We start from the raw sequence: 25645 nt of genomic DNA, 5'->3' as shown, positions 1-25645 counted from the left end.
AATTCTATCAAACATTTAGAGAAGAGCTAACACCTATCCTTCTCAAACTCTTCCAAAAAATAGTAGAGGGAGGAACACTCCCAAACTCATTCTATGAGGCCACCACCCTGATACCAAAACCAGACAAAGATGTCACAAAAAAAGAAAACCACAGACCAATATCCCTAATGAACACAGATGCAAAAATCCTCAACAAAATACTACCAAACAGAATCCAACAGCACATTAAAAGGATCATACACCATGATCAAGTGGGGTTTATCACAGGAATACAAGGATTCTTCAATACACGCAATTCAATCAATGTGATACACCGCAAAAACAAACTGAAGGATAAAAGCCATATGAGTATCTCAACGGGTGCAGAAAAAGCTTTTGACAAAATTCAACACCCATTTACAATAATAACTCTCCAGAAAGTAGGCACAGAGGGAACTTACCTCAACATAATAAAGGCCATATATGACAAACCCACAGCCAACATCATTCTCAATGGTGAAAAACTGAAACCATTTCCTCTAAAATCAGGAACAAGACAAGGATGTCCACGGTCACCACTATTATTCAACATAGTTTTGGAAGTTTTAGCCACAGCGATAAGAGAAGAAAAAGAAATAAAAGGAATACAAATCGAAAAAGAAGTAAAATTGTCACTGTTTGCAGATGATATGATACTTTACATAGAGAATCCTAAAGATGCTACCAGAAAACTACTAGAGCTAATCAATGAATTTTGTGAAGTAGCAGGATACAAAATTAATGCACAGAAATCTCTTGCATTCCTATACACTAATGATGAAAAATATGAAAGCGAAATTAAGGAAACACTCCCATTTACCACTGCAACAAAAAGAATAAAATACCTAGGAATAAACCTACCTAAGGAGACAAAAGACCTGTATCAGAAAACTATAAGACACTGATGAAAGAAATTAAATATGATACCAACAGATGCAGACATATACCATGTTCTTGAATTGGAAGAATCAACATTGTGAAAATGACTCTGCTACCCAAAGCAATCTACAGATTCAATGTAATCCCTATCAAACTACCACTGGCATTTTTCACAGAACTAGAACAAATAATTTCACGATTTGTATAGAAACACAAAAGACCCCAAATAGCCAAAGCAATCTTGAGAAAGAAAAACGGAGCTGCAGGAGTCAGGCTCCTGGACTTCAGACTAAACTACAAAGCTACAGTAATTAAGACAGGATGGTACTGGCACAAAAACAGAAATATTGATCAATGGAACAGGATAGAAAGCCCAGAGATAAACCCATGCACATAGGGTCACCTTATCTTTGATAAAGGAGGCAAGAATATACAATGGAGAAAAGACAGCCTCTTCAATAAGTGGTGCTGGGAAAACTGGACAGCTACATGTAAAAGAATGAAATTAGAACACTTCCTAACACCATACACCAAAATAAACTCAAAATGGATTAAAGACCTAAATGTAAGGCCAGACACTATAAAACTCTTAGAGGAAAACATTTACAGAAATGGGATGACACTAAAACAAAATTTGGGAGGAAATTCACAGCCCTACAGGCATATATTAGAAAAGAAGAAAGTTCTCAAATCTGTGACTTCAGTTTTCACCTTAAAACACTAGAAAAAGATAAAATGAAACCCAAGATTAATCAAAAGAGGGGAAATAAAAAAAATCAAACCAGGAATCAATGAAATAAAATATAGGAAAACAATACAGAAAAGCAATGAAACCAAAAGTTGGTTCTTATGAAAATCAGTGCAGCTGATAAGCTTCTAGCCAGACTAATCAGGAAAAAGTAGAAGACACAAATCACCAATATCAGGGATTTTAAAAGGAGCATCAATACTTATCTCACAGACATTAAATATATGCCAATAAATTTGATGATATGGGTTACTCATTGTTAAAGAAACAATAAACTTTATTTGGTCATAAATATTTCACTTACCTAAATATTTAAGGAAATGTAATTGGTATTAATATAGCAAATAATGAACCAAAAAATAAGGATACATTCGTATAGCACCAGTTCTCGTCCCAATAGCCAAGATTTTCTGAACTGGATCAAAGGCTAATGCTGTTGGCTGATAAGGAAAACCATGCCGAACTGTCTGAAAGAGAAAACAGTGAAAATAGTCATCAGGGAAATAAAAATTTAAATTACAACAAGATTCCACTATCTAACCACCAGAATGACTAAAATAATTATTTATTTAATGTTTTAAAAACTATTACCAAGTATTGTTGGTAGGAGTGTAAAATGACACAACCACTTTAGAAAAATGTGCTGTAGTTCTTTACAAACTAAACATATACCTGTCCTATGACCTAGAAATTCCACTCCTGTGTATGTACCCAAGGAAATGAAGAGCATATGCCCACATAATAATTTGTATAAGTATGCCCCTAACAGCTTTATACATAACAACCTAGAAACAGCCCAGGTGACAATCAACAAGAGAATTCAAAAACAAAACTGTGGTATACACATACAATAGAATACTACTCAACAATTAAAAGATAAAAACTAATGACAGAAGCCAAAACATGGATGATTCTCAAATATATTATGCTAAGTAAAAGAAGCAATACACAAAGAATACATATAGTATGATTACATTTTTATTAAGTTCTAAACAAGTAAAACTAACCTATGGTGAAAAAAATCAGAACAGTGGTTGACTTGAGGAGAACTGACTGGAAGGGGTATGAAGGAACTTTATTGCGTGAAGGTAATATTCTATATTTTGACAAGGTTTGAATTACACATGTGTATACTTTAGTCAAAACTCATCAAACAGTACAATAAAATTTGTGACAACATATAAATACATATATGAGTGTTCCAGTATAATTCTTTCAAATCCTCTGTATGTTTGAAAGCTTTCATAATAACACAGCAGGAAAGAAAGGAAAGAAAAATATAAAGAGTTCATAATATCACAAAAGAGATAAGACTAACATGTAAAAAAGAATATGCAATATTAGACAGGAACTAATTTCAATATGAAATGTGCTATAACTTTTCAAAAAAAATAGAGGACCCACATAGGTCAGGATAAAAGGGATTCTATACCTTGTTCAGCCACATATTTAGTGCTCCAAAAACTATTTTTAATGGAAATATCTTTATAATAAAATATGGCTTTTGTAAATATTTGAAGATGAAAAGATTAACTATAGCATGTAGTTTATCTAAAACTCATTCCCCAGAGAAAACACAGTAAGGAGTTCATTGCATAAACTCATTTTCTTTTAAAGCATATATGAACATATATGCATATGCATATTAACTAATATACAACCAGATCTGTAATCTGGTTTTCTCACTTAGCAGTATATCGTAGAAATATTTCCACAAAAAAATGTTTAGATGTATAATGCTTCAACCTATTTAAAGGTTGCAGAGCTTATTATAGTATGAATATACCACAATGTCTTTAACCAACCAACTACTGTTCTATAACCTCCAAAGATTTCTCAACTAAGTTGGTTAAAAAAATTATTACTGGGCTTCCCTGGTGGCGCAGTGGTTGAGAGTCTGCCTGCCAATGCAGGGAACACGGGTTCGTGCCCCAGTCCGAGAGGATCCCACATGCCGCGGAGCGGCTGGGCCCGTGAGCCATGGCCGCTGGGCCTGCGCGTCCGGAGCCTGTGCTCCGCAACGGGAGAGGCCACAGCAGTGAGAGGCCCGCGTAACACCAAAAAAAAAAAAAAATTATTACTAAGAAAACCCATTTTCTATTCATGATCCTTAACTGAGGTGTTTCCCTTTTGATTCTGAACTGTCCTTATTTTGACTTATAAACAGAATTGTCAACAGGAAGATATTCATAATCTTCATGCAGATCAATGTGGATAAAAATAATCGAATATAGTTTATCTCAAAAAAATAGAACAGGTGGGAACACTTCCCAACTCATTCTATGGCCAGTATTACCCTGATCCCAGAAACAAAGTCATCACAAGAAAAGAAAACTAAATACCACTAATTCTTAATTAATATAGGTATAAAAATCCCCAATAAAATATGAGCAAACCAATTCCAGCAACATATAAAAAGGAAATACAATATGACTTGGTAGAATTTATCCCAGGAATGCAAGGTTGGTTTAACATCAAAAAATTAATGTAATATCCCATCTCAATAGAAAATAGGACAAAAATCACGTGGTCACCTCAATAGATGCAGAAAAATTATTTCAGAAAATCCAACACCCATTCATGTTAAAAAGCACTGAATAAACAGAACTGTAGAGAACTTCCTCAATCTGATAAATGGCGTGTACAAAAAACCTACAGATAACATCATACTAATTAGTGAAAGAATAAGTGCTTTCCCTCTAAGATCAGGAATGAAACAAGTATGTCTGCTCTTGCCACTTCTACATCCTATCCAGGGCAATTAGGCAACAAAAAAAGAAAGACATCAGATTCTTTTGAAAAAGGAACTAAAACTATCTGCCAATGACATGATCTTGTGTATATAAGCCTAAGAAATACACTGAAAAATTATTAGAACTAATAAAGAAGTTAAGCAAGATTACAAAATTAATGTACAAATCAATTATATTTCTATATACTAGCAATGCACTATCAAAAAATGAAATTAAGAGAACAATTTCATTTACAACAGCAGCCAAAGGAATAAAATATTCAGTAATAAAATGAACAAAAGAAGTACAAAACTTACATGCTAAAAACTACAAAACACTTTTGAAAAAAATTTAAGACAACCTAAATAAAAGGAAAGGCTTCTCATATCCATGGATTAAAATACCTACTATTGTTAAGGTGACAATACTCCACAGATTGATCTTCAGAATCAATGCAATCCCTAACAAAACCCCAGCTGGCTTTTTTTTTTTTTTGCAGAAATTGACAAGTCAACCCTAAGATTCATATGGGTATTCAAGAGGCCCAGAATACCAAAATGATCTTGAAAAGGAAGAACAAAGTTGGAGCATTCACATTTTTAAAATTTAGACAAATCTGCAGTAATCAAGACAATGAGGCACTGGCATAGGATAAACATTTAGATCAATGGAACAGCATTGAGATTCCAGAAACAAATGTTCACATTTTTAGTCAGTTGATTACTGCCAAGGGTACTAAGACAACTCAATGAGAAATGAACAGCCTTTTAACAAATGATACTGCAACAACTGGATATCAACATGCAAAAGAATCAAGTTGGACTCATATATACAAACTAACTCAAAATGGATCATAGACCTAAATGTAAGGGCCAAAACTATAAAAATTTTAGAAGAAAACATATGCTTAAATCTTAGTGACTTAGGATTAGGCAATGGTTTCTTACATATGACCCAAAAAGCACAAGCAATAAAATTAAAAATAGATAAACTGAACCTCGTGAGAATTAAAAACTTCTGTGCTGTAGAGGATACTATCAAGAAAGTAAAAAGACAACCCAAAGAATGGGAGAAAATATTTGCAAATCATATATCTGATAAGGAATTTATATCCAGAATAAATAAAGAACTCTTACAACTCAATAATAAAAAGACAAATAACTCAATTTTAAAAATGGGCAAAGGATCTTAATAGACACTTATCCAAAATATATATATAAATGACCAATAAGCACATGGTAAGATGCTCAACATCATTAGCCATTAGGGAACTGCAAATCATATCCACAATGAGCTATAACTGCATACTCACTAGGATGGCTACAATAAAAGATATTAATACAGATTGACTAAGATGTAGAGAAATTGGAGCCTTAATACATTGCTGGTAGAAATGTAAAATCATGTAGTTTCTTGGGAAAATAGTTCGGCATTTCCTCAAAATGTGAAACAGAGTTACCCTATAACCCAGGGATTCCACTCCTGGGTATATAACCAAGGAAAATAGAAAAGAAATCCATATAAAACTTTTATACAAATATTTATAGCAACCTGACTCAAAATATTCAAAAAGTAGAAACAACTCAAACATTCATCAACTGATGAATGAGTAGATGAAATTTGGTATGTGTGTACAATGGAATACTATTCATCAATAAAAGCGACTGAAGTATGATACATGCTACAACAGGGATGTACCTTGAAGATGAAAGAAGCCAGTCATATATTGTATAATTCCATTTACATGGAATGTACAGAATAGAAAAGTCTATAGAGACAGAAATTATTGGGTTGGCCAAAAGGTTCATTCAGTTTTTTCTGTAAGATGGCTCTAGTAGCTCTTAGTCACTTTTAACTCCATTCAAAACAATTTTGTTAGACTGTATGTGACAGCTGTCATATCAGCGTGCATTTTAAAAAAAGCCATCAAAATTGGTGAATTTTTGTGTAGCCATTTTAAAATTGAAGATGGAAGAAAGAAAGCAACATTTTCAGCATATTATGCTGTATTATTTCAAGAAAGATAAAAACGCAACTGAAACGCAAAAAAGATTTGTGCAGTGTATGGAGAAGGTGCTGTGACTGATCAAATGTGTCAAAAATGGTTTGCAAAGTTTTATGCTAGAGATTTCTCGCTGGACGATGCTCCACGGTCAGGTAGACCAGTTGAAGTTGAGAGCAATCAAATCGAGACATTAATTGAGAACAATCAACGTTATACCCCTCGGGAGATAGCCGACATACTCAAAATATCCAAATCAAGCGTTGAAAATCATTTGCAGCAGCTTGGTTACATTAATTGCTTTGATGTTTGGGTTCCACATAAGTTAAGTGAAAAAAAACTTCTTGACCATATTTCCGCATGCGATTCTCTACTTAAACGTAATGAAAACGTTCCGTTTTTAAAACAAATTATGACGGGTGATGAAAAGTGGATACTGTACAATAATGTGGAATGGAAGAGATCCTCGGGCAAATGAAATGAACCACCACCAACCACACCAAAGGCCAGTCTTCAACCAAAGAAGGTGATGTTGTTTATATGGTGGGATTGGAAGGGAGTCCTCTATTATGAGCTCCTTCTGGAAAACGAAACAATTCCAACAAGTACTGCTCCCAGTTAGACCAACTGAAAGAAGCACTTGATGAAAAGCATCCAGAATTAGTCAACAGAAAATGCACAATCTTTCATCAGGATAATGCAAGGCTGCATGTTTCTTTGACGACTAGGCAAAAACTGTTACAGCTTGGCTGGGAAGTTCTGATTCATCCACCATATTCACCAGACATTGCACCTTCAGATTTCCATTTATTTAGGTCTTTACAAAATTCTCTTAATAGAAGAAATTTCAACTCCCTGGAAGACTGTAAAAGGCACCTGGAAAAGTTCTTTGCTCAAAAAGATAAAAAGTTTTGGGAAGATGGAATTATGAAGTTGCCTGAAAAATGGCAGAAAGTAGGGGAACAAAAGGGTGAATATGTTGTTCAATAAAGTTCTTCCTGAAAATGAAAATGTGTCTTTTATTTTTACTTAAAAACTGAAGGCACTTTTTGGCCAACCCAATATATCACTGGTTGCCTAGGAATGGGGGAGAGGGGCTCTGGATAATGGGCATTTACTGTTAATGAGTACAGAGTTGTTTTGGGGGTGATGAAATGTTCTAAAACTGATTATGGTAGTTGTTACATAACTGTGAATATACTAAAAACTAGTGAAATGTATGCTTTAACTGGGTGAATTTTATTTTAATTTGAAAGAAAAAATACTGTTCTCCTCAAGAATATCAAATACTCTGATATTGCATCATCAGACAATGTGTACAATAAGAAGTTAGGATCAGTTGGGATACCTGGCTGATTTCAAAAGAATCAATGCTATCAACTGGAATGACAGACATGCGGTAAAAAAAAAAAAAAAAATTGAAGCAGAGAAAAATGTAGGACAACTGAGTCTGAAGACAACTTGTCAAGGTGAAAAATTCTCAATTTTTAGACACAGTCAGAAAGGGTTGTTGAAATACTATAGTTTATGTTCAGTTGGTGAAATAAGCAAAGCTGATCACCAACAAATAAAATGAGGTTCTTAAATATCTAATTTTTCCTAATATTATTTTGTTTCTCTTGCTTTGTTTTACTCTCTATTTGTCTGCTCAGGCTGCTATAACAAAATACTGGGTAGCTTAAACAAGATGTTTATTTCTCACAGTTCTCAAGGCTAGGAAGTCAAGATCAAGTTACTAGCCAATTCAGTTGCTGGTTAAGAGCCCTCTTCCTGGGTTGCAGATGGCCACCTTCTCATTGTGTCCTCATATGATGGGGAGGTAAGCATCTGTCTCTTCCTCTTATAAAGCCACAAATCTCATCATGAGGCCTTATCCTTATGACATCATCTAATTCTAATTAACTCCCAAAGGCCCCATATCCAAATACTATCACCCTGGGGGTTAGGGTTTCAACATATGAATTTTGGGAGAACCCTATTCAGTCCATAGCATTCTCCATTCAAAACATTACAGGGGATGAGGTAAGGTGGCCAACTGTACCAAAAGTTACACAAATCTCTCTAGATATCTGGAGCAAAAAAAGATGGTTACAAATAGGTGGAAACGCTGGTCATGTCACCCTGAGTTAGGAAGCTGTTACTATCTCTGAAATGAAAGACACAAACTTGTACTCATTGCTGACACTGCAAAAGGCACTAGCAGAAATAAAATGACTTACTTTCTTCGTGTCTTTTAATCTGGCACCTTCCATTGGCAGAATCTAACCACAACACAGCTAGGAAGGAATTCTGAACATTTAGCTTTAGTTTAGTTTTCATTTTAATTTCCTCAGTATACAAATGAGAACACAGAAGGGCCAGTGTGGAACAAGGGCAGTATGAGACAAAAAAGAACTCATATTAGGCCTGGCTGACTGGGCTTAATATTCTCATAATATTTCAAAACAGCCTCAAAAACACCTATGACAGAGACTATCTGTCGCTTCCCACTATCTTCTTCTCCCCTTTTTCTATAGTACTAAAATTTTGAGTTCAGCACATAGCAATCCAGTTCCCACTATATTTCCCAGCCTCCACAGCTGAGATTAGATTCTAAACAAAGGAATGAGAGCAGAAATGATATAAATGAATAAACATAATGGCAAATAAAACTTATTTTTCTCTTCTACTAATTGGAAAATGGATTCAATGGCAGGAATTGGATCAGCCATCTTAGAACATGAGATGAAAGCCATATGTCAAGGACAGTAGAGCACCAAGATAGAAAGACCTTGTTGGGTTCTAGATACCATAAAGCCATTGAATCAGTCCTTGGTTGCTTAATCTTAGACAGATTTCATGAAAGAGAAATAAACTTCTACATTGTTTAAGCTGCAGTTATTATGGCCTGTTAAAACATCTTAACTGTCATCCTAACACCCATACCAACCATTCATTCCTAAAAAGAAGTAAATATTTATTAGACCACCAAGTTAGTTTATGGGGGATGTTCCCTAGTATTGCTCATTAGTCAGAAAAATAAAAGAAGCAAATATGGGACTTCCCTGGTGGCCCAGTAGTTAAGAATCCACCTGCCAATGCAGGGGACACGGGTTCGAGCCGTGGTCTGGGAAGATCCCACGTGCCGGGGAGCAACTAAGCCTGTGCACCACAACTACTGAACCTGTGCTCTAGAGCTTGCGAGCCACAAGTACTGAGCCCACGTGCCACAACTACTGAAGCCCTCACACCTAAAGACGGTGCTCTACAACAAGAAAAGCCTCCTCAGTGAGAAGCCTGTGCACCACAATGAAGAGTAGCCCCCGCTCGCCACAATTAGAGAAAGCCCGCACACAGCAACAAAGACCCAATGCAGCCAAAACTAAATAAATTAATTAATTTTTTAAAAGATACAAATATGGCTTTTGATTCTATACTACTAGGATTCCAACTTGCTACTGTATTGGTGATTCATGCTTATATTTATCATCTCTATACTATTGATATGCCAAAGCTATCATTTCTATAATCTGAGCATAGAACTCCTAATATCATATACCAGTTTTCATCTAATAACATGAATGCAACAATTGAAAACTACCAGATATAGAAAATAAAACTACCTATAGATTACAGAAGATAGAATATTATAATTATGAAACAAATTTATTCTATTTAAAATTCCTCTAGATAGACAATTTGACTCTCAATATTTATGATTACATAATATGTACTTTTTCTGATATAAGTTCACTTGCCTGGTTAGGTCTACAAATGTTACACTCTGGGGAAAGAGTAGAGTGAGGTAAATCATTCCTGATCTTGGATCCAGAAACTGGAAATTAACCACAGTCTCAAAATTTGTTCAGTAAGTCATAAAGTCATTTAATCTGAGATAAAATATCTGGGCTATTCTATTACAGAAAACAACATTCACATGGACACACATATTTTGGTAAGCAAAAACCAATTATTACTGTAACTGGAGCAACTCCCACTGATGAGAAAATTCCCTCAATTTCAATGATATTTGTTATTTTTCAATGATATTTGTTATTTGATATTTGTTATTTTCAATAACAGCCAAATTACTTGAACTTTGAGGGTTTTTAGGGATGTGTGTGTATGTCCATAGCTCTTCTCTAGATGTGATGTCATCTTAGATCCCTGAAAATACTGCTGAATGATTTCCTGCTCCCTTGGATGAAGAATAAGACTAAGAGAACTATGGTAGGCATATGACACCATGGAGTGGCATAATGGTAACAAAAATAACAAGTTCCTATGAAACCCCATCACTTTGCGATAGAAAGGTAAGATTGTTCTATATGCACAAGTATGGCAAAATACCTACTCATGCAAATGCCACTGGCAATTGATGAACTGGTACCAGTTTCTCATTAAGACTTTTAAATCTCTTGAAAGAATGAGAAAACCACCATGCTCAAAGATCTAAAAGGCAGTTGATATTAAAATTAAAGGAGAGGGACTTCCCTGGTGGTACAGTGGTTAAGACTCCACCCTTCCAATGCAGTGGGCACGGTTCTATCCTGGGTGGGGGAACCGAGATCCCACATGCTGTGTGGCGTGGCCAAAAATTTTTTAAAAAGTTAAATTAGAATAACGCCCAAATATACCCCCATTTTATAAGATATTTGGAAGTAGATATAACAGAAATGTGATTTTATCATTAATATTTTAAAATTTTATATTCTTTTTTCATTTTAGTTTTCTTTTTATCAAACTCAATTTAAAAAGTCAGATAATTCTATAGGACAGGTCACGAAAATTAGAAATAATCTGTCCCCTTCCCTCGCCCATTTCCTGCTTTCTAGAGGATCTTTTTGCTATTTGTTTTGGCATTTACCTAATGTGTCTGAAAATAACATTTTTATATTGCTATTTACTGACTTTTCAAAAAATTCTCTCTCTTTTCTCCCACCTCCTCATTACACATACAAGCACACTTGCCATATCCCTATCTTCTCAATAAATCATAGCAGTTAGTGTTAACACTCTATTAATACTGCTCTTATTTTGCCTCACAAATGTTTTATTCCCTGAGGTTACATTTTTTTAAGTTGCACTTGCTAAGTTTTTATCTGTTTTTGTCACTAATTCAACCCCAAACTTTTCCCCAATTGCCCACTTTATCTTTCAATATGTTAAACACAACAGGTATATAGATTCAGAGAGAGGAAGGAGAAAGAGACAGAGAGGGAAAGAGAGAGAGAGAGGGACACACTATTTACATAAAATTCAAACAATCCCTAATGACTTAAAAGCAAATCAGCTGTTGCCTGGGTCCAGGAACAGAAAGAGGGATGGGCTGCTGCTGCAAAGGCCACAAGTGATGAAAATGTCTGTCCTAGTGATTTCACAGGAAACACATCACATAGTACAGTATACATAATTTCAGATTGTTTTAAGCATTATAAAGTAAATGAATATAGGTACAAAATACTAAATAAGATACTAGTAAATCCAATGAAGTAATGTATACTAACAATGAGAAACCAAGACCAAATTATTGTTTATCCCAAAAATTTAAGTAAGTACATATACCTCATATTTCATTTGTTACTAACATATTTCATCCTCTTCTTTTCCCTAATTTAAAGTTTTTCAGGCCTTAGCCTTGAAACTGGGGGCACTTCGGCTTACAAGATAAACCTTGACAAGATACAGACACAGAAAAGCAAATAATATTCTTCATCATATAAATGTCTTTGCAAATGCCATTTCTAAAAAGGAGCCTGTACCCTACAGATTGATGCTACCTCTTGTGAATGCAATCTTTAGTTTTTAAGCAGTCTCTAATTCTGATTGGTTGTTTTATTTATTAATGTGTTCCCCTGACAATAATATTTAAATTGACATAGCATTTTCAGAAAAATATAAATACATGTGAGTTTTCTTTATAAAGCCATAAGAAGATCATTAGTACTTTTTCTTTCATAAGGATGGAAGAGAAAATAAAATTTTAAAGTATGTCTCTGTTGGGTTTAGATAGAGTTTGGTTGCCTAATCTCATTTAAATTAACACAAAGACAGCTCAATATCAGGATATGTACTGACATTCATTAAATCAACAAATAAAAAGATAAAACCTCATGATGATGTCAGTAAGTTCTGGAAAGACATTTGATAAAATTCAGCAGTCAATCCAAGTAAACATCTTATGTAAAATAGGATTAGAGGAAAACTACTTATATATGATAAATATTAACATTAACAAAAATAACAACAAATATAATACTAAACAGCAGAAAGGTATAGTATTCCCATTAAAGTCAGGAAGAAGAAATACATGTTCATTACTCCCATTATTGTTCAGCTTTGTTTTAGAGATTCAAGCTAATTTAGTAAGACAAGAAATTGAAATAATATATAAATATAGGAAAGTAAAAAACAAATTACTAAAATTTTTTGGAAGAAAAAGAATCTGGTAAGTCATCTAGATACAAGGTAAGCAGAGAGAAATCAGCAACTTTTCCCTCCACTAAAAGTAACCAATTACCAATAAAATTGGGGGAAAATCCCCATTTTTATTTTTGGTTGTTAATTTGAAGTCTGTCAAATTTTTTTAAAGTCTAAAAATAAATGTTTTATTCAGTAGCATTGAATAATATATTTTCTAATATATAAAATGGTTAGGGAGACAAAATATTTTTCACTAGACTAGAACTTAGTGATTAATAATAGAATTATATTCATATGTACCAATGTTTATTTAATACTACAGAAGTTACAACACAACTGTTAAAATTCTATTAGAAATGCAGAGCTGATGTAGTTTCTGTTGTAGCTAGGACAACAAAATACCATTAGGATTTAGTATTCAAGAAGCAATTATTTGTTTATATACTTCAAAAACTTTTTCATTATTGTTGTGTGATTTAAGCTGCTAAAAGCATCTCTTTCCAAAGTATCTACAAAAACCTAGTTTTTTGTAGGAAAATATATTTACACATAGGAAAAACTGGAAATTTTATTTATACATAGTAATAAACAAATGAGGTCCTAATTATTAGTGTTTTTCAAAAATAAAATATTTACCTACCTATCTCTCAAATTCCAAGTCAAGATCTCACTCCTACATGAAATATTTACTAAAATTCTAAACCAACACCACAGTGTAGCACTTATTGAAAAATGATTATTGCCCTTTGGTCTCCCCAAATAAGTTCTAAACTCCTTTGTGAGCAGGGACCATGCCTTTAATGTGTCCCCTTCACTAAGCTTAGTGCTATGATTAAACAGTTAGGTTTTTTAAAGTTCATCAATATGATTTGTCCATGTAAGCAGTAGTTCCTTCAAAAACTATTCTCTTATATTTTTAAGAAAGATGAATAATTACAACCAAATATAAGTATTGAAATAAAATCTTTATCTAGAATATCTCTGTATCTGGAGCTATTGTCTCAACTTTCCATAGTAATGAAAGCACACTTGAGATTTTATTTTAAATGTTCAATAGTTATCATTCTCACCCTTTTCCCTCTGAGCACCTTCGTGAATTATTGTAACCACATACAATTACATAACGCTAAGGTGTTAGAACAGAAAAAGAATCCACACTTAGATAATATATTTAATATATATAGTTATTTAATTGGGAATATGTTATAGATACTAATGTATCATTAAATCTACTGTAAAAGTAGGTTATTCTTTACTACCTAATTGTGTTTCTTCCTACCATATTATATTACAAACTACTTGAGGTTAGAGATTCTGTTGTTTCAAGCTTAAGAGCCTTACAGGCATTCAAAAAACTACTGATTTTTATTACAACAGTTTAACACATATAGTGAGTAACTTTGATTCTATAGTTCACAATATTAATTTTACCAAAAAAACCTGACTCATAAATGAGATAATGCATGTAAATGTGCTTTATAAATTGAGCATACTATGTAAATATATGTTTACAGTATTTAAACTTAATAGAAAGGTGTCCTTTCAAAACATGAGGGAATCAAGTTCAAATTAAATGAATTTATCTTCTCTAATACTATCTCATTATCTCTCATATTATCACGTTCTCTCATAATATCACGTAGGTATGCTAAAACATACCTTCAAAAAAACAAACCAAGTAACATATGAACAGGCCTAATTCTCACTACAGAAAGGTATAGAGATATATATACAAATATGTATTGACATAAGTAATATGAATACGAGCACACTAATAACAAGTAACCATGGGTATACCCAAAGGTATCCAAATCTATCATCTTTACTATTTAATAAAGGACACAACTGAAGGATAGAATGTCTTCAATGTGGCCAGATTGTTCTCTCCAAAGTACTTCCACAGTTTATTTTTTTATTTTTTTTTCCATCCACAGGACTCATTTTTATCTTCTAGGTGATTTTACCATCTGGCTTATATATTTTCTCTCTACTCTGAGCCCTATTAACAGCCTTATGTCTTCAATATCCTTGCTTCAATCTATCATACACCGTGACTACATCATTCTTCCTTTCCTTTCAATTCAACTGAGCATCACAATTAATATCACCAGCCTCAAGTGAACACAGCCTCATCATTATACACTTCCAGACCTCTTTCAAGAACCCAGATTTGGCATTCTCTATATTCACGCACAGTACCTTTTCTGTCATCACTTCCATTCCATCTTTCTTACTATCCTAGTATTTCCGCTTAAACCCTACTTATTTGATACCCTTATTTTCTTTCTGGCTACACTAGTGTCTATTCCCAACTTATTTAACATTTCAACTTAATTCTGTATCATGCTTGAAAGAAATATATACATCTTTTTTGAATCTATTTTATATGTCTATATAGCTATCAAACAAATTTCTGGGAACTTAAAGATCTTTTCCCATTGATAAATAAGAAAAATGGAAATCAGTAGTCATAGAAAAATAATCTGGACTAGGGGTAAAATAAAAATCTCTTTTAAAAGAAAATAAAAATCTTGTGAAGCAAAATTAGAGGTAGGATGATGTGGAAGAATATTGTACTAGGAGTTAGAAGAGCTAGTCCAGGTCCTAACTCTGTCACTGACTATCTAACCTGGACACATTACTTAAGCTCTCAGTTTCTTCATCTATAAAATAAAGAGAATGAACTAAATTATTTCAAGGTGTTTTCCAATTCCATACTATACTCCTAATACAAATACTTGTACTAGAAACAATGGCAGACTTAGAGACACATGATAGACCAATAGATATTTCTCACAAAGAATGTATTCCTTAAAAGAAACAAACAATGGGCTTATATTTAGTGGTATATTCCCTGATTCAAAAGGACTAATTATCTACTTAGTTACCATGTTAGACTATTAAAAATGATTTGCTGTTTATTTAGTTTGATTCCCTTGTGAGCTACATACTTGGATTTCAAACAGTCCACTGAGATAGCTGATACTATTGTTATTTCTATTAGTATAAATAGTCTTTAAGTATTTGAGGGCCACCTCTCTTCCTCAGATGGCACCTTCTTAAATTTCCAATAATAGGAAGGGTAGACATTTTGAGCCTCCATTACAAATAAAATAAGATCTAAATTTACAATCTACTTGCAGAAACAGCATTTTGCTCCCTACCAAAGAAGTAATGCAGAGCTGATGTCTTTCTTTCCTCAGCCTATTTACTGTCAATTGCAAAGAACGTGAAAATGAAAATTCTCCTCTTGCTACATTAGAAATAGACAATGAAGACTATATGCATACAGTCCTTGCCCCCAAGGTCTCTGTCACCACCATTTGTTTACTATGTACAGGGTACAGTGAAGAACACTTTACATGGTTTATCTCATTTAGTTTGCATTTACTTCTGTAGCCCCATGAGGTAGGTGGTGTCATTACAGAGGAAGAAATTGAGGTTTAGTAAAGTTAATCAACCTATCCAAAGTCACCAAGCTAATGGATAAACAGTTCGATTGATAGCTTTGGAAATGAGAGCCATGTAGCTTTTTGGTACTCTAATCTTGTCTCAGGATGAAAGAATGTAACCTTCTGATTTGCATGATAAGAATTTAAAATCAGAACAAGAAATTCCTTTCAAAAGGATCATAAGAAATATCAGAGTTTCAACTTGGGGTAGAATCAATATCAATGGAAACCACAAAGACAATAACCAAACACTTTTGCTCCTAGCTTCACTAAGTTGTGTAAATAAGATCAAGTGAAGGATGCTTCATGCTTCAATCAAGAAAATAGTGAGACTGTATCAAAAAAAGGAGGAGCTGTGGTCATCCCTGATCTTTGAGTCATAGGGTATGGAAAAAGGGGCATTACAAACCAGCAAAATGCTTTTTTTTCCCCCTTTTTATTTAGTTATTTAGTCTTCGTCTTCGTTGCTGCGCATGGGCTTTCTCTAGTTGCAGCAAGCGGGGGCTACTCTTTGTTGTGGTGCGTGATGCTTCTCTTGTTGCGGAGCACAGGCTCTAGGCATCTGGGTTTCAGTAGCTGTGGCACACGGGCTCAGTAGTTGTGGCTCACGAGCTCTAGAGTGCAGGCTCAGTAGTTGTGGCGCATGGGCTTAGTTGCTCCACGGCATGTGGGATCTTCCCAGACCAGGGCTCAAACCCATGTCCCCTGCACTGGCAGGTGGATTCTTAACCACTGCACCACCAGGGAAGTCCCCAAAATGCTAAAAATGCTTTTTTTTACCTCCCACTACTCAGAGCCATTCTGGAATAAGCTCCTTCATGTTAGGTTAGGAAGAAACTGATCCATGCCAACCTTTACAGTTCTTATGGCTTTATACCTCAAGGTACTTATAAAAATCTAAAGTGTTAGCTTATTAATTTTCCTGGAATGTGTAAAAACAGTTCATTTTGCGAAAAATAGGGCAGAAAAAAACAAGAGCATGGGTGATAGCAAAAGTATGGTGGTTCAGGGTACAGTAAAAATGGATACAATAACTCAGAAATTTATAATTAAGAATGGGAGAACAAAAAGGGATAGCAGGGGCAGAGGGGGAGAGACAAATTAGGAGTTTGGGATTAATATATACATACTACTGTATATGCAATAAACAACAAGGACCTACTGTATAGCACAGGGAGCTCTATTCAATATCTTGTAATAACCTCTAATGGAAAAGAATGTGAAAAAATAGATATATATGTATATGTATAATTGAATCACTTTGCTGTACACCTGAAACTAACAAAACATTGTACATTAATTATACTTAAATTTTTTTAAAAAAAGAAGGAATAGGAGAACAAGGCCCACGCTCAAAGGGGAAAGAAAAAGGCTGGCAGAGATCACCAAAGGGAAAAAATATAGGCCAGTGACCCTGCGCTCTGTCAGGCCTCCACCTCAAGTTGCTGCTGGTAATAGACCTCAACTATAGCCAGCACAGTCAGTCCATTAGGTAAAAACTGAGAAACAGGTGGATGCTTGAGAGGGCAAAATGTGAGCTATTTATGCTGACTCTAAGAGTTCTACCCACCAAAGCAGAATTTCAGAAGCAGTGTAAATATTTTTTGGCTCCATATACCCCCATAATTTCCATTAATTTAGTCCATTGCCCAAAATACAACTCTCAGAAGGTCAACACATTTTTTAATACCACAGCAACAAAAACTCAAAAGATAAATACCTAGTAAAGACAACACCTGGGAGACACATTTTATAAAACAACACATTGACTAAACACCTTTTCACAATGGGACTATCACAATGATAGCAGTGTTTTTACTCCTAAAGTGTGGGAGGGGTGTCAAGATAATAGCAGGGAAAAAGTTAAGAAAGAGAAGACTGTAAGCTGAATACCAACCTCATCTACTTAAATAGAAGCTATGAATGAAGGTATTTTTCATGTTGAAAAACACTGATCCCAAAGGTAATACTTAAAGATTTATAATCCCTGATCCTTGGGTAGTAGCAGTAGAAAGATGAAGAAAAAGAAACCTTAAGAATGAACACCTTTGGTGTACAGATCTTTAACTTCCTTGGTCAAATTCATTCCTAAGTATTTTATTCTTTTTCTTGCTATTCTAAACAGGATTGTTTTCTTAATGTCTTTTTCAGATAGTTCATTGTTAGCATACAGAAATGCAACTGGTTTTTATATGTTGTTTTTTTTTATGCTGCAACTTCACTGAATTTATTATTTTGAACAGGATTTTTAGTAGAGTCTTCAGGGTTTTCTATATATAAGATTATGTCATCTACGAACAGAGACAATTTTGCTTCCTCCTTTCCAACTTGAATGCCTTTTCTTTCTTTTTCTTTCCTAATTAGTCTGGCTAGGACTTCCAGTATTATGTTGAAGAGAAGAGGTAAGAGTGGGTACCCTTGTCTCATTCTAATCTTAGAGGAAAAGATTTTAGGTTTTCACCAATGAGTACAATGTTAGCTGTGGGCTTGTCATATAGGGCTTTTATTAGACTGAGGTACACTCTTCTATACCTAATTTGTTGAGAGTTTTTATCATGAGAGTATATTAAATTTTGTCAAATGCTTTTTCTGCATCTATTGAAATGATCATATCATTTATATCCTTCATTTTGTTAATGTGGTGTATCACATTTATTGCTTTGTGTATGTTGAGCATCCTTGCTTACTAGGGATTTATCATCTGACTTGACCATGGTATATAATTCTTTTAACGTACTGTTGAATTCTGTTTGATTCTATTATGTTGAGAATTTTTGCATCTATGTTCATCAGGGATATTGGTTTATAATTCTCTTAAAACACTGGTGAAAGAAATCAAAAAAGACACAAATAAATGGAAAGATATCCTGTGTTCATGGATTGGAATAATTAATATTGTTAAAATGTCCATTCTTCACAAAATGATCTACAGATGCAAGTCAATTCCCCATCAAAATTCCAATTGCATTTTCCACAAAAATAAAAAAAAACCTAAAATTTATATGGAATCACAAAAGACTCCAAATAGCCAAAGCAATCTTGAGAGAGAAGAACAAAGTGGGAGGTATCACAATTCCTGATTTCAAACTATATTACAAGTCTGCAGTAATCAAAACAGTATGGTACAAGCATAAAAACAGACACATAGACCAATGGAACAGAATAGAGAGTCCAAAAATAAACCCACGCATATATAATCAATTTTCAACACAGGTGCCAAGAATGTTCAATAGGGAAAGAAGAGTCTCTTCAATAAATGGTATTGGGAAAACTGGATAGTCACATGCAAAAGTATGAAACTAGACCTTTATCTCATACCATATACAAAAATCAACTCAAAATGGATTAAAGGCTTAAACATAAGACCTGAAACCAAAAAACTCCTAAAAGAAAAGATACAGGAAAAGCTCCTTGACATTAGTCTTGGCAACAATTGTTTGGAATTGACACCAAAAGCACAGGCAACAAAAACAAAAATAAACAAGTGGGACTACATCAAACTAAAAAGCCTCTGCACTGCAAAGAAAGCCATCGACCGGCAGTCTACAAAATGGGAGAAAATATTTGCAAACCATCTATCTGATAAGGGGTTAATATCCAGAATATATAAGGAATTCATATAACTCAAGAGCAAAAAACAAAACAAAACAAAACAAATAACCCAGCTAAAAAAAAATGGGCTAAGGGGGCTTCCCTGGTGGCGCTGTGGTTGAGAGTCTGCCTGCTGATGCAGGGGACACGGGCTCGTGCCCCGGTCCGGGAAGATCCCACATGCTGCGGAGCGGCTAGACCCATGAGCCATGGCCACTGAGCCTGCACATCCGGAGCCTGTGCTCCGCAATGGGAGAGGCCACAACAGTGAGAGGCCCGCATACTGCAAAAAAAAAAAAAAAAAAGGGCTAAGGACCTGAACAGACATTTTTTTCTAAGGAAGACATATAAATGGTGGAATTATAAATTGGTGCAGCCACTATAGGAAACAGTATGGAATTTCCTCAAGAAATTAAAAATAGAACTATGATATGACTCAGCAATCCTACTTCTGGGTATATATCCAAAGAAAATAAAAACATTATCTCAAAGAGTTATATGCACTCCCATATTCACTGCAGCATTATTCACGAGATACAGAAACAACCTAAGTGTCTGTTGATGGATAAACGGATAAAGAAAATACTGTGTACACATACACACATGTGCACACACACAATGGAATATTATTTGGCCTTTAAGAGGAAGGAAATTCTGCCATATGTGACAACATGGATGAACCTGGAGGACATTATACTAAGTGAAAGAAGCCAAACACAGAAGACAAATATTACATGATCTTACGTATATGTGGAATCTAAAAAACAGAAGTCGAACCCATAGAAACAGAGAGTAGAACAGTGGTTACAGGAGGCTGGTGGGGTTGGGAAAAAGGGGAGATATTAAAGGGTACAAACTTTCAATTATAAGACGAATAAGGTCTGGAGACCTAATGTACAACATGGTGACTGTAACTAATGATAATATATGTATCTCTGAAATTTGCTAAGGGAGTAAATCTCAAGGATTCTCACCACACTCACACACAAAATGACAACTACGGTAAGTAATGAATTAGTTTGTTTGTAGTAATCATTCCACAATGCACACATACATCAAAACATCATGCTGTATATCTTATATACAACTTTTATTTTTCAAAAAGAAATAAATAAATAAAATTTTAAAATCTACTCATCAATTTCATTAAAGGATCTGGATTCAGGATAAATATGCTTATTCATAGTAGCAAAAACTAACAATGCATGATATCAGAATCAGGATTCATTATCAAGAAATATATGGGATAAAAAGACCAAAATAAAAGATTTGAACAAATGCAGAAAGACATCCACATACCTGCATGGATAGGAAAATATTAAGGTACTACTTATTTCTCAAATTAACTTATGGATTTAATATATTTTTAAAATCGAAATCTCAATGCATTTTATGTGTACTGGAGGAGGTAGATTAAGATTCTTAAGTTTAGCAAGAAATATATACACTTTTAAAAAGTGTAGTAAGAAAAAACTAGGTCTACCACTTAATAAAACATGTTCTAAACGTGTAATGATTAAATCAGTATGCTACTAGGGTAGGACTAGGTACCAATGAATGAAATAGAATTGATATCTCAGAAGCAGACCATGATTTTTGGTTGAATTTAACATATGATAAAGAAAACATCAAGAATTACTAGGAAAGGAATTAATTATTCAGTAATTGGAATTCAGGAAATTAAATAACTACTCAGAAAAATAATTTTAGGTTCTCAATCACACCACACAAAGTCTTCATGTTTGATTGAACTCTAAGTCTTGGCTAAAATGTTTCAAAAGTGCCACTGTATTTCTCACCCTGGAGTTCTTTGATAGATGGAAAAATGACCAAAAATTCTTTCCCTCCAATCAACGAGTAGAGCCTATATCCTCCCTTCCTCTCTATCTTAGTCATGTGATTTGCTTTGACCAATAGGACAATAGTACATATGACCCAACATTTGAAAAGTGTTGTGCACTGGGGACTGGTCTTTTGCTGCTCTTAGAACCTCAAGATCATCATGTGATCCAGTCCAAGCTAGCTTAATGGAGAATGAGCAGCCAGCCACAGGGAGGAAAACCAATCATAGGTGACAGCCAGCACAAACCCCAGACATGTGAGTGAGGCCATGCTAGATCATTAATCCACCAGCCAACCCAACAGCTGATCCCAAACATGGGAGAGAGCTGAGCCTGAGTCTGTGGTTAGCTGGTGGGTCCACAGCAGAAAACCTGCCCAGCTAACTCACAGAATCATGAGCAAAATAAAAGATTATTTGTAAAGCCAGAAAAGGAAAAGAAAAAAGGAAACAAAGCCTTTGGATTGTCAGTAACAAGATTTTGTAGATAGACCTGCCTATTTTACATACAGGACTGCCTTTGTTACTAGGCAGGTCTGCCTGAAAAGACCCAAGACAGTATTCAAGTATTTAAGTGGTTGGAGGTTATTTTCAGATAAATAAGCAGAAATTAAAAGAACTACTAGTGATAAATGACTTGGCAATAGTGAAACAAGTCATAAAAACTGGCAAATTTGACCTGGCTTAGAGTGTAACTCTCAGGTTAAACAAACTGGATTTTTAATCATAGCCCTACACTTATTAGTCATGTGACTTTAGACAATTCATATAACCTCTCTAAGCTTCAATTTTCTTATCTGATTCATGAGAATAAGAACAGTTCTTACTTCATAGGGTTTTTATGATGACAATCAAAAGACGTAATCCCTCCAAAGTGCTTCATACTTCCTGCATACTTATTGTATTTCTGGTGCATGACCAGAAGTAGGCACTAAATAAATTTTAACTATTATCATTGCCTTCTTTTATAATTTAAATTTAATGTAAAAAATGATACCAGATATTCATTTGGACTATCCTTGGCTTCGTCAGGTCCTTAAAATCCACTTACTCTATGTTTAGCATCTCTAAATTTACTGTTACCTTCTCCTCCTGACAGGCTGATGATTTAGTCTAGTTAGTGGAAAATGTGGGTATATCTATGTCTGTGTGTGTGATGAAACATGAAAAAAAACGATGAAAAAATATTTAAATGCCAAGTTACCTAAATCCTATGGAGTGGCAGAAAGGCATTAGCTTGAACTGGTCAGTACTGGCAAAAATAGTTTATGTTCTACTTTATTCAACTATCTTTCCCTAGGCAAGATAAAGCAGATGAGTCAGTAAGAATTAGGTCCCTGCTTCTAAATAAATTAGTCTCAGAAGTAGAACAAGCTAATGAAAAATAAGCCTTCATTTTTCTTGTAACAATTTTAGGACTAGGAACAAAGCAAGTCATATTTGTATTAGATGGAGTGGAATAGAATTATGAGACAAAATGAGCCCCGATCATATACTAAAATTGTTACAGTGACCATCATGCTAGTTCAGTTGTTTAAAACTTTTAGACTGGACTTGATCCCTATGCCTGACTGTAAAAAGAGCACCTTAGGCAGACACTGAAGAGCAGAGCCAAATCATGATTCAAGAGTCATCATCAACATAACAATTATAAAGAAGAATGCCTCCACCATGAAAACAACATGCTCTGGAACCAAGAGAGCTGACCAAGGGGAAGTGGTTTGCACCAGTATTTCCTTCTCAAGCCACTGCCCACCTTTTTAAAAAGTCTGAGGTTAAGGGCACTCAGTTGAGCAACCAGCCAAATACAGAATGTGGGAAATTCTAAGACAAATGACCTGGTTTCTTCAACTATCAATAGCATGGAAGAAAAGGAAAGGGAACTATTATAAATTAAAATAATTTTAAGGGACATATGCAAAGAAACAGGATGCATAGCCTTTGTATCATTATACTAACAAATCTATTATAAAAAGACATTTTTGGGCTTCCCTGGTGGCGCAGTGGTTGAGAGTCCGCCTGCTGATGCAGGGGACACGGGTTCATGCCCCAGTCCAGGAGGATCCCACATGCCACAGAGTGGCTGGGCCCGTAAGCCATGGCCGCTGGGCCTGCGCATCCAGAGCCTGTGCTCCGCAGCGGGAGAGGCCACAACAGTGAGAGGCCCGCGTACCGTAAAAAAAAAAAAAAAGACATTTTTGAGACAATCGGGAAAAACTGAACAAGTATTAAATATTAAATAATATTAAGGAATTATAATTAATTTTGCTAAGATAGTATCACTATGGTTGCTTCTTTTAAATCCTTACATGTTAGTAATATATACTTAAGTACTATTGGGTGAAATAATAAATATCTAGGACTTGTTTTATTTTTACTTTTTGGAGGAGGAAATACATTATTTATTTACAATTCTTTCACTTTATCCACAATTTCCCATACAAACATAAGAACTAAAAAAAGTAAAACCACCACTTGGGAACACAAGTGTCTTTCTTTAATTAGTCCAGTAGAGGGAGGGTCACAGCCCTCTCACTCTGTGAAGGAGACAATTGAGGCACACTGAAGGGGAAAAAGGGCTAGAAAGAATGCCTGAGAAACAGCTTTCAATGAGAAATACGACATGCCAGCGTGGTGGGCTTCTCTGGCAGACTCATGGTGTTACCCACAGGGGACACAGCCTGGCTTCCCAAGAGGGTGCCAGCTGCTTGCCACCATCCCCCACCTCTTTGCTACCAAACACTGAACATCCAACACAGGTCACACATCTCATGAGCTGTGTGGGGTGTGACAGTGATAGTGGGGGACACTGAACGCCTCTCTCTCTGGGAAGAGCCCAAAACCCCAGGGACACACAGGAAACCCCTTTCCTTGGCACTGACAGAGCTTCTGTCTTGAATACAATGCTGACCTATAAAAGTAAAAACAAAAGCACTCCCCAGATTCCAGGGGAAAGGCAGGGGCTAAAAACATGCTGAAGGGCTTCTGCCTCTGTAGTCCTCTCTCTGGGAGGCTGCTAGGGGTGAAGGGTGGGGAGCTCTGACTGCTGAAGATGGGGAAGGAGCAGGGCAGATGCTCCACAAAGGCTCTAGGATTTGTTTTAAATTACTCCAGTAAACCAATAACTCCAATAAGTTGTTTCTAAATTCTACAAAATAACTGACCTGATCTCTTCAAAAATATCAAGATGAGAGAAGTCAAAGAAAGACTGAGTAATTGCCCCATTTTAAAGGAAACTAAAAAGACATGACAGCTAAATATAACATATGATCTTGGATTAGATCCTGGCTCAGAAATAAATTTATTTTTATCTTGCCATAAAAGACATTAGTGAGACAACTGGCAAAATGTGGATAAAGTCTATAGATTAGATAGTAATATTATACCAATGTAGATGTCCTGATTTTGATAACTGTACTGTGTTTTTTTTTAAGTCTTTATTTCAAGAAAATAAAAGCTTAAGTATTTAGGGACAAAGGGGCATCATGTCTGTAACATACTTTCAAACAGTACAGAAAATGAGAAAGAATAGTAACTCAAATGTGATAAAATAATATTTGTGGAATCTGGGTGAAGATATATGGAATTCTTTGTACTACTTTTGCAATCTTTCTGTATATCTGAAATTATACTTAAATGGAATTTAATAAAATAAAATATTCCAATAAAAAAGTTGTGTGTTTGAGGAAAGGGGTAATAGACAAAATAATAACAGCAAAATGTGATAACTATTGAAACTGAGTGAGAGATACATATAGTTTTTTATATTCTTCTATTTTTGTCTATATTAAAATTCTTCCCTATAATATTTTTGTTAAAGAATGCTCAGCTGGCCAAACAGATAGATCAGAGGGTAAATAAGCTTTCCTTGTCTTTCAATTTCTTTATCTGTCTCAAGGATCCTCTGGCATATATACTATTCGACCAGTCAGATTAGTACTGTCCTTTAGAGAAATCTGAAAAAAATTGAAATACCTTTTA

General features: G+C 34.8%; 1 protein-coding gene across 6 annotated transcripts in view; it reads right to left on the bottom strand.

The window, feature by feature from the left end:
• Window positions 1–25645, bottom strand: part of STXBP5L (syntaxin binding protein 5L) — a 380840-nt gene that overhangs the window by 328799 nt on the left and 26396 nt on the right. For all 6 annotated transcript variants that reach the window (XM_081235109.1, XM_081235110.1, XM_081235106.1 and 3 more), the window contains exon 3: window positions 2015–2112. In XM_081235109.1, the coding sequence (XP_081091235.1) occupies window positions 2015–2112 (98 nt within the window). The remainder of the gene's footprint in view (window positions 1–2014; window positions 2113–25645) is intronic.

This window comes from Mesoplodon bidens, assembly GCF_964165515.1.
Source record: "Mesoplodon bidens genome assembly, chromosome: 5".
Lineage (NCBI taxonomy): Eukaryota > Metazoa > Chordata > Mammalia > Artiodactyla > Ziphiidae > Mesoplodon > Mesoplodon bidens.
The sequence above is the reverse complement of the archived record's forward strand: the minus strand, read 5'-3'. Positions and strand labels throughout refer to the sequence as shown.